This window comes from Botryllus schlosseri, chromosome 7, assembly GCF_051294905.1.
Source record: "Botryllus schlosseri isolate E-star chromosome 7, Bs_hap1, whole genome shotgun sequence".
Lineage (NCBI taxonomy): Eukaryota > Metazoa > Chordata > Ascidiacea > Stolidobranchia > Styelidae > Botryllus > Botryllus schlosseri.
The window spans coordinates 4426352-4439950 of NC_137242.1; the positions used below are offsets into that span (position 1 = coordinate 4426352).

At 39.3% G+C, this 13599-nt stretch overlaps 2 protein-coding genes and 1 long non-coding RNA gene across 3 annotated transcripts in view; all 3 read right to left on the reverse strand.

Moving 5' to 3' along the window:
* Positions 1 to 13599, reverse strand: part of LOC145443756 (uncharacterized) — a 232157-nt gene that overhangs the window by 109340 nt on the left and 109218 nt on the right. The window lies entirely within an intron of this gene.
* LOC145442463 (uncharacterized) lies at positions 2670 to 4195 on the reverse strand. The gene is made up of 3 exons (XM_080320381.1): positions 4034 to 4195; positions 3845 to 3976; positions 2670 to 3264 (listed from the first exon to the last, which is right to left on the reverse strand). Exons 1-3 carry the CDS (start codon positions 4143 to 4145, stop codon positions 2870 to 2872), a joined length of 639 nt encoding a protein of 212 aa, XP_080176507.1. The 5' UTR covers positions 4146 to 4195; the 3' UTR covers positions 2670 to 2869.
* On the reverse strand, positions 12241 to 13537 carry LOC145443592 (uncharacterized). Its single transcript, XM_080321536.1, has 3 exons — positions 13375 to 13537; positions 13177 to 13308; positions 12241 to 12946 (listed from the first exon to the last, which is right to left on the reverse strand). The coding sequence occupies exons 1-3, from the start codon at positions 13535 to 13537 to the stop codon at positions 12480 to 12482; spliced, it is 762 nt and encodes a 253-aa protein (XP_080177662.1). The 3' UTR covers positions 12241 to 12479.

Consider the following 13599-nt stretch of genomic DNA (forward strand, 5'->3'; position numbering starts at 1 on the left):
CTACGGTGTTACAAATAAATCTGACTGTGGTGAAATAACGTTCTCCAGGACTCATAAATACGACACCTGCAATAAAAGAAACAAGTTGCTGTAGGCCTACAGGTAACTAAAGAATACATTTCAGTCCAAACCGATCGATACATCTGTTGAGGGATTATCAGATATAGAATAATGTCCTCTAACTTTAGCTGTTGACATACTGTACGGTGGATTGAGCATAAGACCTTGGTACCTCCATCGTACATATGTCTAACTCGGCTGATGTTTGTGATATTCGTGTTGTTTTCCGACAACAATGGTCATTTTCAACTGACCGATATAGACTTTATTCTGATTTCGTTGCTGATAACTTGTAGCGCATCCCACTTCTAGCCAGACACCGCTTACGCGGATCAGATGGCGAGGAGAAGCCTAGATAAACTCCCAAAACGTTAGAAATGGATTCTCTCTAACTGCTGCATTGGAATTTATTCAAACGATTACGGCTGAGATATTGCAACCTGGCATACAGTTTCCCAGATACAGCCATAGGATGTATTAAAATGGATTATATCATATATATGCCGTATTTCCCCATCATTTAAAAGTAAATTTCTTCATCATTCTCACCGCACACTGTAAGTGTAGGCTACCCTGTTTCTGTAACAACTGCAGGGTCTCGAAGTGAAGGCACCAGTCTTCGAAACAACAATTATCACTCTATATGAGTGATACAAAGTATTGAGAATAGCACCCATGATTAATAGTTTCCACTCGATTTCATTACAATTATAAGTCGGCGAGATGATTCGATTTAAGTAAACGTTTCATGATCGAAATTTCCGAAAGACATGTGCAATTTTAATAGTTTAACAGGAGGAATACACTATTTTCTTACTTCGGCCGTTTTGTTTATCTCATTCGGAAGAAAGGCTCGGTAGATACTGTAATCAGAAGCACATTTCCACACAGCAATTTGAAAGAGAATGATCATTTGTATGCACCGAAACTAACGTGAAATGACCGTACTAAAAGTATACGTGAAGGGTAACAAATATGTTAGTATAGTATACATAATTACAGCTGTAACTCACGGCGAAATGGGCATGGCCGAGTATTGACATTTCGGGGTGCCAAAAAAGTTCCTGGTCCGATGTTCTCGAATTTTTCGAAGAATTGCTTTTATTTGAAAAATCAAAACTAGCGTGTAATTGATAACAATCCAACTAACAAATAGGCCTATACTGAATAATATTCTCTACGATATCAATTACCGAAAAGGCAGCAGCAACCGCATCAGCAGCATTGACAAAACCAACAGAATAATAATGGGAATTTCAGATGTGTATTCCGACTTTTCAACAAAGCGTTTAACAAAGCGAGAAAAGGTATGAGAAATATTATATCACTCGAGGAATTATCGCAGCTATTGTTTACCACTCGCACGACACCGGTGACCATGTGGATATATATTTTGCACAGCATGGCACCAAGTCAGAATATTGAAGAATTTCAGGACATTTCCTAATGTACGTGCTTAGTCGCATGACAAAAGTGAAGGAAAAGAATTATTACATCCGCATTATGGCATAACCAGAAATGAACATCCAGCATTACGGTTTCTTCCTGAAAGTTCGTAATCGCTATGACTAATATCCTGTAATTATCCGTTAGCTAAAGATCGTATCACGGTTTTGAGTACCAGTATGTTTTTATTGAAAGCATTTGTGTGGTGAACTTCTTCTCTTACATAATAAACTTGATACCCCAACTTAAATCATTTAGATCTCGCGCACACTGACGATTTATTTCGGATTCGATCACGTTATATGTAAGATAGGGTTCGAAATAGTACTACAGGACTATACCCAGCGTCACAATTCCTTGATATCCCTGTTTTAGAAATCTTGATGGCATTTATAAGTACAAACTACCGTTAACATCAAAATATTTGGGTATATACAAAACGGAAGCAAGTATAGATGCCAGTTGATTATATTTTACTTACACGACAAATACATACTTGTTGTTGTTATGTTTCCAATGTATTTATGGAGAGAATAACAATAACAAACTTAAAAGGTCTATTTACAACACGCAGGATTAAAAATGCTTTGTCGACGCGGAGATGATAGACTGGTTAACAAAATTCGACGCAGACATACAATACTGAATGTAGATACTTTCTCTTCTAATATCTAACGAAGAATGTGTTGTGCAATATTTATCAGCTCGTAAATATTCATTATTCATTGATAATGGAATTGCGAACGTGAAACGTTTTTTCGTTTCCTATAAAACGCACTTAGTTTCAGTTCCAGATATCATGATATAATGGGTCAAGCAAACACGCACACACACAAAAAAAAAACAGAACACAAATCAGTGAATATGCAAAATTAAGGGGGGTAAAGATACAACCATTTTGACAGCGAATTGATTTTATAGAGAGTTGACGACATGTGATGTTCCGAGTCCAGGTGACTGTGGTTTGCAGTGCTTCAACCACCCAAAAAAGACACCCTTAATTTCGCAGGTAGCGATTCCGATCCATCGCAATCTCCCCAACACTCCATAGCACATGGATCCTTAACTTGGGGTCCGTGGATATATTGGGGGCCCGCTGACTATTTCTAAGGGGTCCATGAAAGGCCTGGGGTGCACTACAGTTTCCTTGATAATATCTGACATTATTTTTGACTGTTAGCCGCCAAGTACCTTTGTAGGCAACAATTAGACCGGATGGTATTGTAAGGCTATGATTAGGGCTGGGAGGAAGTGATGACATTTGTTTAGTCACCAGCTTCCCAAATTCCAAGGTTAGGGACCCAAGCAATCACCTAATAAACTTTTAAGGGTCCGCGCTAGAAAAAGGTAAAGAAACACTACTCTAACAGTCATTGTCATTCGTGTTACTGACGAGGTTGAATCCGAAGTGCGAGAAAATGCTCGCGAACGATGAATGGAAAGCGGAGGAGGAAGCCGTCGTTGTACATCTTTTTTTCTTTGGCTTTTGGGTCGGCGTAAATTTACGTTTCCGTGCCGGTTTAGCGGTAGTTGTTGTTTTGGGAGCCGATGCCGGTTTCCATTTTCGTTTGTGCTCCTGCTTGTTGTCGTCCCCTGCATCAGTAACTTTCGAAGTTTTCCCAACAAGTTCGCCAGTAGTCGACGCCTTCTTTTCCGACGTTATCGGAATACAACCCTCGATTACTTCTATCTCATCAGAATCGGATGATGTCTCCGGTCGTTTGAATCGTTTCGGAATCTCAGGAACTTCGTGCCCAGCTGTGAACGCAAGACAGTTTCAAAATCGGTCTATAGAGGCGCAGAGCACACTTGTACAAACTACCGGATCTTCAAAATGCGCAAGCAGAACTAGATTCAGTAGTAATCACTTTTCAAAGCTAGCGACTAAAACTAGAACTACTCACTTTTAAACCTCTCAATTAGAACTAGAACCAATGACCTACATAAAAATTCGCAACGAACCAACCCAGACACGAATAACCAAACAGATTCAATACCGAAGCAACTTATTAATTTTTAACTTATCGGAATCGGATCGGCGTTCCACATGAACATCAGTACAGGTTTGAAACGGGAGGGGTTTCGACCCCCAAACCCCCCGGCTACTCCACTGTTAGTATAGTGATACCTGCTATGGCTGCAAGAACATAACGAAACAGAACGCCTGTATCATGATTCAAGCCAAACGACGACGTGTGTTTTCGAGTTATTCGACACCTAATTATTTTTAAGTGTACAACTAGAATTATAGGACCGGTGGTTAGTTGACCGTCAATTAACTGGATTGATAGTTTGTATACATTTGTACAAGTCTGACGCAGAGCGATAGTGGTCTCACCGCCTCTCATGATGCACCGGCAATTATATATGCAGCAGTGCTGGTTCTTCATGAGGTCACAGTCTGACGGCGGTACCAGTTTCTTGGTGATAAAATTGTAGCACGGTTCGATATGCTCCTCATGTCCAATCTCTGAAGAAAAACATATTAGAGAATGGTAAGACTCACATATTATTCATTTATACTGACTTGGAGTGCATTGCATATCTTTAAACTTTTTACTCAATTGCCATGCCGTTTGACCGTGGGAGATCTCAATCAGCAGCCCAGTCGCAATGACTACAAATGTTAATATCTCCATTACGTTCAACAGACTCGAAATATGACTTTCTGTGCACGGAAACCCAAAAGGAATTTAGATCGTCGTATAAAAGTGCAAGCTTATAGATTATTATCTTCATCATTTCCGTATTCCGACTACGCAGACCGGAATCAGTAGTTAAGGGCATGCTCAATCTGTTCTTTTTTCTTCGCTACTTCTGGAGTTAACTACATGGAAGAAGTAAACGGAAATGGAATCCGGTAAATATAAGATTATTGTTAATGAAAATCACGAGTGCAGCTGGCAGGTTCTGAATGCTTTGAGAATTAGTACATTTAATGACTTGACAATTGACTCGAAAAGTCGTCTCCGAGTCACGAATGATACCATATTTCTCATATGCCGTGTCGGGCAAGTCATTCATAAAACGTGACTTTAGTCATCTTTGTGTGTATAGGTGCTTTTATTTGAAAGTGCAGTATTTCATAAATAATCCTTGCACTGCCGCAGACCTTTGGGGTGACGCTTAAAATTGCGTATAACATTTCCTTTGCTATCTAGATCTATTGAGCATCGATAATAATTCGGGTGGAGTGAAACCGTCTCAAAATGGATGGAGTCGTCCTACGTCATAAGTCAATGCTCGATGCAAGTCATGGATTGTTTTTCAGGGATAAACACTGTTTTGTCAACAAACATTAAATTTTCGAATCATCAAGCTATACTATACCAAAAGATTTCGTTAGCGATAATTCAAATCCAAAAAGCGCTTGCTATTTCATATAACATACATAAAAGCCGTTGTCCGAAGTGGGCATCGATACTGATTCCTATTATTAGTTCAAGCACGTCATGACTGCATTTGACATTTACATTCTATTGACGGGACATTCACGATTCATGGCTAGTTTTTATGAGCGATTTATTTTCTTCTGATAGTTACACAAGGTAGGCCTAAGCGGTACCCTATAGTTTGTTGCAGAAGGCCTATATAATTCTCAAATTCATATGTTTACGATCAAAGGCGAGTCGCATACGATTCTATCGCCGTGCTGTGTCGAATTGTCACGCTCATTAAATCATATCTGATGAGCGGAAGCAAACTACATTTCTGATCATAATACGGCATATGAGGTGTTGACTGTTGCAACTACTTCTACTACCCCCCCCCCACCCCCACCCGCCGGTGCCTGAGGAATGTATGCCTTCCTTTCCTGCCTACACTCGTAAAATAACCTGGCGTTACCGGCCCATGCACCGCAAAGGCGGCATTTGTATGGGATAATATATTTCAAAGACGCACTGAGACGGAGGCCGTGAGCATGCACGATTCCCGTACCGCACTTGTTATTATATTCATTCAAAAACCGGATGCTTCTTTATTGATTCGTAACAACAATATTGAGAGAAGGCAAAATACTAAAAAGTTTTGTGCATTATGATAAGGATTCGAGGTCAGAGCTAACGGATATCGTAATATAAATAAAAGCATTCAACTCAATATGGAACCAATGACCCAGTCTGTGTGCTGGGGGTTATTTGCTGCAGTATAGACCGAAGTAATTTCTGAGGACAACGACCATTTATGAACGACAATCCAATTTCCTGTGCGGTCAAGTAATATCGACAAATTTACTTTGATCGATCGAGTAACAGCGATTCTTATTCAGCATGCCGCCTGTCGGCAATTGACTGCAGCGGAAAATAATTGAATGAAGAATTCCTGATTTATGAAGCGCACATTCATTCAAGTCTTCCCGACTGGATTATTCCAGAAGCATCCAAGCGTATGGTGACCGGTCAATCGTATCTTAGAGACAATGGCTGCTATACAGTATACGTGATATATCGATTCGGTATGGCTTTAATCAGAATGTTACGTTGTCAAGCTTGATAACATTAGGCTTACCATACGTCCTCTTTTAAGAGGATTTGTCCTCTTTTTTGGCTTTTTTGAAAGTGTCCTCGGAGGACGGCCTTTTGTCCTCTTTTTTGAGATTTTGTCCTCTTTTTTGAAAATTTAGGTCAGATTTAGAGCAAATTGCGAGTGATATGCCGTAAATTAGCACAGAAGTGACGCTCCGGAGGGTATTTCGGAGCGAAAAACGCTATATTGAGCTCCGAGCGGAGAGATGACCTTTTTTTTTAGTCATCCACCTAGCAATGCGCAGAAAAAAACGGTATTTTGAGCTCTGAGCGCGAAGTGATGACCTTTTTTTTTATTTTTTTATTTTTTAGTCAACCGGTCACAAAGTGGGAAAAATTCACCGGTTTTTGAGAATTCTACTCCAGTTTTGCAAGTCTCAAATTTCTGAAAAAGTGTCCTCTTTTTAGATTTCCAAAATATGGTAAGCCTAGATAACATGCACCTGATGGGGCACTGGATATGCTTGCTGATACCCCTATCTATACACAATATCACTTCTTAAGAATTACAGCGCCGCACGAATGACGCCTATATGTTTACATGCAGTCGTTGCAACCACGTTATCGAAGACCACTCTCTTTTGAATTTTAGTCACTGTGATGTCACATCTCGTCATAATTGTCGGGGAGAGAAAAAGTAAGAGCATATAGCATGCTTCATTAAAACAATTTCGCCTCGTCGAGATCCTGATCGAATTTCTTGTTGACTGATGCATCCTGTTGCCATCGATGCCAATTTAATCTTTTCGTATATCTATCTTAAAAATCTTCTCACGATTCGGAAATGAATTAGATACGTGTGTTATCATATCAAATAATATAGTTGCCTTTGCCTGCACAGTGCAAACACCATATTATGAGCATTGCCGCGTCCATCACATGCAGGAGGTTAAAAGCCGTCACAGGATCTGTACTCAAGTAAACTGCAAATATTGATGCCATTAATTTGAGTACAAGCTGAAGTAAAGCGACTTTCAAGAGGGCTAAATGAAAATTCGGGAACCTTCCAAATCTAGAGACAAGAAAAATTGAAGTCTCAGACTACATGTCGAGAACTTTCAAAACTCCCAGTGCCATTTTTGTTACTAACACACAATCGGCAATGGGATGACGCTGCGTATCGACAAAGTTAATTTTGCATGTGTTTGATCAGTGTTAGGAATGATGTACCATTATAGCTGCAAATAATGGACAATCCTATATACAATTTTAAGGTGCATGGGAGTGTAGTGCTCTTTCCATTCTCCTTGTGCATAGTATTGGTTAAATATTAAGGATGGTGTGAACCCCAGAAAGGTTCAGGTTCGTGTGAACGCGAACCTTTTTGAAAGGTTCTGTGTGAACGCGAACATGAACCGCATGACGTCACGTGACGTCATATTGCTAATTCCAAACTTACATTTCAGTGATGTGATAGCCTATAACAATGTAAACGTCGACAAACGTCGTCAAGTGTATCAACTGGGGCAATCAAATCATATAATGATCCCATAAAATCAATATCTTCCGTCGCTTTGCCAACAATTTAGACGAGGACTTGCAAGGGAATATAAGCTTACGACTTAACGGTCTACGCCAGACCAGACAATGCATTCGGCGTCTGAGTATTGCTACGTTGATATTGCGCAGAGCGTAAAACGGGTTTCTATACTTGCTACCGATATTACCCCATTAACAAGTTATATAGCAGTAGCCAACACCCCAATTGCAAGGATTTGTTTTTTATGATACAATAAACACATGAAATCAAGATTGACCCCGTACGGCAGCTAGATTTTTTTTACATCAGACAACGATATCAGTTTCATTGATTGGTTGAATAAGCATCATTCGCTAAGTCATGGATATCCCTGGCTAATTGAGTACCTACATGTAGCGTATTTCCTTCTTGATCTTGTGTGATTGCAGGTCAAGCTCACATCAGAGAGTCACTAAATATTCACAAACGGAAAGCTGGATATTTCGAGCAAACATTTGTCACTAAGCAAGTAGAATTTTTGAGATTTTCAATGTGCATGGTCGTTCAGTGTTAATTGTTTTTTATGCTGCCAGCGCCACGCATAGAGTGGCTCGCAGTTGACAGGCAATAAATTTCAACCAAAGATGTCATAATGAAGTGAAAATTGTAATACATGAAAAAGGTTCACAGTGCAGAACCTACCAAGGTTCGTTTGTGAACGCGAACCTCTAAATTTCGGAGGTTCACACACAGAACGCGAACGTGAACCTCACGTTCACACCATCCCTATTAAATATATAGGGTGGGGTCAATTTGCAACGTGCAAGGCCGATAGGGTATGAGGAATCGACAAAAGTTGCTAAATTTTCATCAAATCCTGCGCAATTGCAGATTTAACGCCGTATTTAAGAATTATATATTATAGAATAGGCATTTCCGTTATGACCCGGAACTCAGCTCTATAGATGCAATCTGAAGCATGAAATGTCACTGGAGATCGATTTCAAATTAATAGAGCAACCATTGTCGCATGTATTAGCGATTTACCCGAGATAAATTATATCGCTCATGAACATTTATAGAGTAAAGCACTAGCAAGTGAACACTACGTTATAATTTGAGGCCGCCATCGAAAGTCCATAAATTGCACATTAATCATATGTCGCAGTTCCAAGTGGCCTATATATGATAGCTGCTTGAAATGAGTTTTTTTTTATCGTGATGACGCACAAGATTCTCTTATAACTTGTTTATACTTACTTGAAAACTGACGTCGTAAAATTTTGTGTTGGATTTTGTCACAACATGCTATTTCGTGATGTCAAACGGTTAGTCACTTCCATGCTCAAATAAAATTTTCCAAGTATTCCGTTTTCTAACTTCATTTCGATAAAGCTACTCTGTCGTGCTTTGTTGGTGGTACTGAAGGAATCAAGGTATAACATGACGAGATGCTCACAACATTTTTGCCATTTTGTGTCTCCACTCTCCATGCATGTCAGAGGTGGTCAGTAACGAAGTACCTCTACTTTTCAAGTACTTGAAGTAGATTTTGCCTACTCGCACTACTTATTAAGTAGTTATGATTTTAGACTACTTCTACTTCTACTTAACAGTTTTCAGTTTTTTAGGCACAAATAGGGGTAGAATACCTACCTACTTACTTACTCGTGAACCATCACTCCTACTTCTACTTGAGTAGACATTTCAGCGTTACTTCTACTTGTACTTGAGTAGCGACGGTGACTACTTTGAACACCTCTGATGCATGTTAAATTTTTATGTTCAGCCAACGCTTCAGTGATGAGGGTTTTGATTGCTATTGTCAGCGAGTGCTGATATATTTTCGACGGTGTATTGATTTCATATCACAGAATTTGTAAGGATATTTCGGATAAGTTATTAAATTTGGCATGGAAATATGCTGACCAAAGTTGAAAATCTTACATCATAAATTCGCTGATTTTTAAAACGAAGCTAATTGAAATATGTATTTTAATTGCTTAAATTGGTACGACTGATCTACCTATACGTTCTAACAGGAAAAAACTCTACCAAGCACGCAGAGAATACATCGAAAGTCTTTCGCAGTCAATTAATGCCGAGAAAACGTACTTTATGACATCGTTTCCATCGGTGCCGTATCACATAAGCTATGGTTAGCAAAACACGCTGAAACATGCAATACATTGACATAAATTTGTTCTAAATGTTTCAGGTAAAGTCACATTGCACTACAATATATGGAATCCCCGCGATATGAAAAGAAAGGCTCATCAAATGACTTTTTGGCATGGTTGCTATTGGTCGCGAGAAGGCGCTCTACGGTTTTACTTGAGAATCTATAATTAGGAGACGCATGGCGGGCTTCCCCAGACAGCTCGTCTCGTAAAACATCGTACAATACTATATAGTCTCAGGACTTAAAATTGAAATGCTAATATGATTTACCTGCCACCGACATAGTATATATCAGTATCAGATTAAATAATTTCATCAATTCAAAACACCAGAACACTGCGATGCAATGAAAAGGTATAGGAAGGTCTCGAAACGACTCGGAGTAGTCTTTAGAATCAGACACCCACATTGAGCTAGGGTCCTAGGCGATCTATTACACTGATCTACAAATTTCGAAAAAAAATTGCGCCAAAAATTTTAATGATCGGTTTAGGCTAATTTACGGTTGCTGAATCTGATTCTGTGCTCAGAATTTCTCTATCACGTCAAATTTTGTCAGTATGTATTTTTCCCATTTTCGTAAATTAATCAAATTTAGGCTTTCGTTAGTGATATCACGGTTAGCATACAACAGCAACAGATCAAATATTGTTATTAAAATCATGCATCATGAAACCTGGGTTGTTATAGTACAGAATGAGTGAGTTTTCGATGAACTTGAATTCAGTGATTCGCTATCTTCGTTCAATCAGCAGCTCTTTTCGACCCATAAAATTATACTGATCTACAAATTTCAAGAAAAATTTGCCTCCAAAATTTTGATGATTGATTTAGGCTAATATTAGGTTGCTAAATCCGATTCTGTGCGGAGAATTTCTCCATCACGTCAATTTTTACGGTATGTATTTTACTAATTTTAATTAATCAAATTTCGGCTTTCGCTAGTGACATTGCGGTGAACGTACAACTGCAACAAATCAAATATTGTTATTAAAATCATCTATAATGATGAAACCTGGGTTGTTATAGAACAAAATAACGGAGTTTTCGGTGATCTTGAATCCAGTGGTTCTCTATCTTCTTTCGATCAAGACCTCCTTTCGACAAATAAATTTATACGTGGATGCAACTAATTTTAGCAGTCATCATCTTTGTATACCACTGTTCATTTAAAGATTGTCATTAGTAGCTCCGTACCTAATTTAGTTCCCTACGTTATCTATCTTTATGCATCTGTCCTGCAGACTTAATCGGTCAATGCATTTGATGACAGCACACTGCTCTTTCGTAAAACGTAAAAGTTTGCAAACAACAAACATTGTATTGCTGGTATATTATGTAGAAGAGAATTGTTCGCTCCGGTACATGACGTAAATATGTGCCCCTTTAAGTTTGTTTTGAAACATTAAAAGAAACAGGATATCTGCTTTTCCAAAAAAAGGGCTTATCATGATAACTTGAAAGAATTTATCATTATTAATCTACGCCTGTACTTATCATGCTAATTCTTATATTCCAGTTTTCATATTCTGTACCATTTTATTGGAATCGAGGAAAGCTGTCTCCGAACGCTTTATTTCTTTTGGTTTATTGCCATGGTATAAAGGGCTTCTTTTGCATTGTGTATAATAGACAACCAGATGAATGGAGACTGCTTACTAACAGCTCAACACGAAACCTGAAGTGTGTGTTACTGCAAAATAGAAATAAACAATTAAACATGCATCGGTTCAAGGACAGTCGATCCATCTCGGCAAAGGACATTTTATGACCTACACCAAATACCATGTATTCTATGCTGGAAGAGAGCCCAGAGATGAGCATTGATTAACTTCTAGTGATGTTTTATATGGTTTCGAGGCTTTTCCCTAGTGTTTTGCAGGATTAAATGCCAGTTCTAAATTCAAGCAGCTTACATTTTTGGTGGTTTCTGATTTGCCGTAATATTTTACTATGAATTAGAGTTGGTCGAAGGAAGCGGCGTTGCCCCTCAAGTAGCACAAGTAACGCCTTTTACTGCTACCTAGTTACAAGTAGAAGTAATAGTTTCTAAGACATCTGAAAACTATTTCAAGCGGAATAGGAAATGAAGGGTCTGAGGAAGTCAGTGAATATCTAAGTAGGCTGTATTTGGTCGGTGGGCGGATGGTCGCATACATTCAACAGTTAGTCCAGTGGTTCACAGCCCTAATTAAACGCGAAAATAAATGTTTTATTCAATTTTGTGTGTATATGCGGCGCGAGCGTTACATAATATTTGTAATGTGCCACAAGGTGATAAAGTTTAGGAACCACTGCCCTCGACATTCAAGTTTGGTTTAGGGACGAATATCCCAGACTAATATCAATTTGCCTAGGCCTGAACATTAACTGTGACCCAACTAAGATGTACTCGTCATAAACGAATGTTTTCTCACTGTAGACGGTGTGGACGTAAATTATTATAGAGCGTGGAAATGGGGCACCGATCTATAGATTGTTCTCGGTTCGAGTTAGCCTATACAGCTGGAGCGCAAGATAAACCAAATAAGAAAGCAACAAAAAGACCTCTATCAACGAAGCAACAAGTTCAAATTCCCGCATTAGTGTTTTACAATTTTTATTTCAATAACAACGCACACATGCAAAACAAATACAGAAAAAGAGTAGCTTCATCCCTCATAAAATAGCGGAATGGTAATTATAACCGCGGGACGCACGATGCCGTGTTTCATTTCAGTGTACAGCTGGCGAGTCAGTGAAACATTTCGTCAGACACTATGTATATTATATATATACTTCAACGCTGACTGTGAAATAAAATGAAGTTAACAATCGGTCGCTTCCACTCCGGCGTTGAATCCGAACTGACTGAACATGTCGGAAAACTGCGAGAAAATATTAAGTGAAGAACCCGAGTTGTTGCACGGCTTGGTGGTCGTCCTTTTGGTTGTCGGTGCGGGCGTTGGTTTCCAGGCCCTAGTGTTCTGCCTTCGAGGTTTCACCCACGGTTTCTTGGTCGTCGTTTTCGGAGTCCATTTTCTCGCTGGTCTCGACGGGGTTTTCGGAGTTGTCTTTGGCGCCCATTTTCGCGCCGGTTTCTTCGTGACTTTCCCGTTTCTGTTTGTCTTCGGCTGCCACTTTCGTCTGCGTTTTGGCGCGGTTTTTTTAGATGGAGTTGGGTTTTCCTCGCCCGGAGTGCATCCTTCTAACAGCGTCACCGCGACGGTCGCTGATTTCTTGATAGGTGATGGTTTGACAAATCGCTTCGGAATATCAGGCACATCATATCCGGCTATAAATGAAATAGCGTTGAGAGACATGCTTATCCTAACATTGGATAACTAGAAAACTGTTATCTTGTCCAAATTCGATTAGAATTAGAATTACTGAATTGGCAAAAAATTGGAGATGGAATCCAATTTCACAAATTAGATTAGAAATAGATTATCGGCATTCGTTCTCATTAGTTTATCTAATATGAAAACTAGAATTATCCTTGTCGAAGTCTGGTCTGTACATTACCTCCTCGCATTACGCATGCGCAGTCGTGAATGCAGCAATGCTGATATTTCAGTAACGTACAGTCATCTGGAGAAACGAGCTTCTTGGTGACAAAATCGTAGCAGGGTCGGACGCTGTGTTCGTGTCCAGTTTCTTAAAGAGTCACAAATCGCGTTACATTTCCCGCCGACGGAAATAGACAATTTATCAGAAACTTACTTGGAACACATTCCAGTTTTTTAAACTTTTTTCCCAACTGCCACGCTGTCTGACCGTGCGACAACTGCAGTGCGGAATAAAGGACGATTGCAACCAAAGTAAATTTCATAGTGCTAGTTATAAATAAATCTGTTTGCAAACCAATCAATGCGTGAAAAACCATGGGATTCAATAGCGTACTTAGTTTAGGGTTACCATATTTCTGTGGAGCGAATTCCGGACACT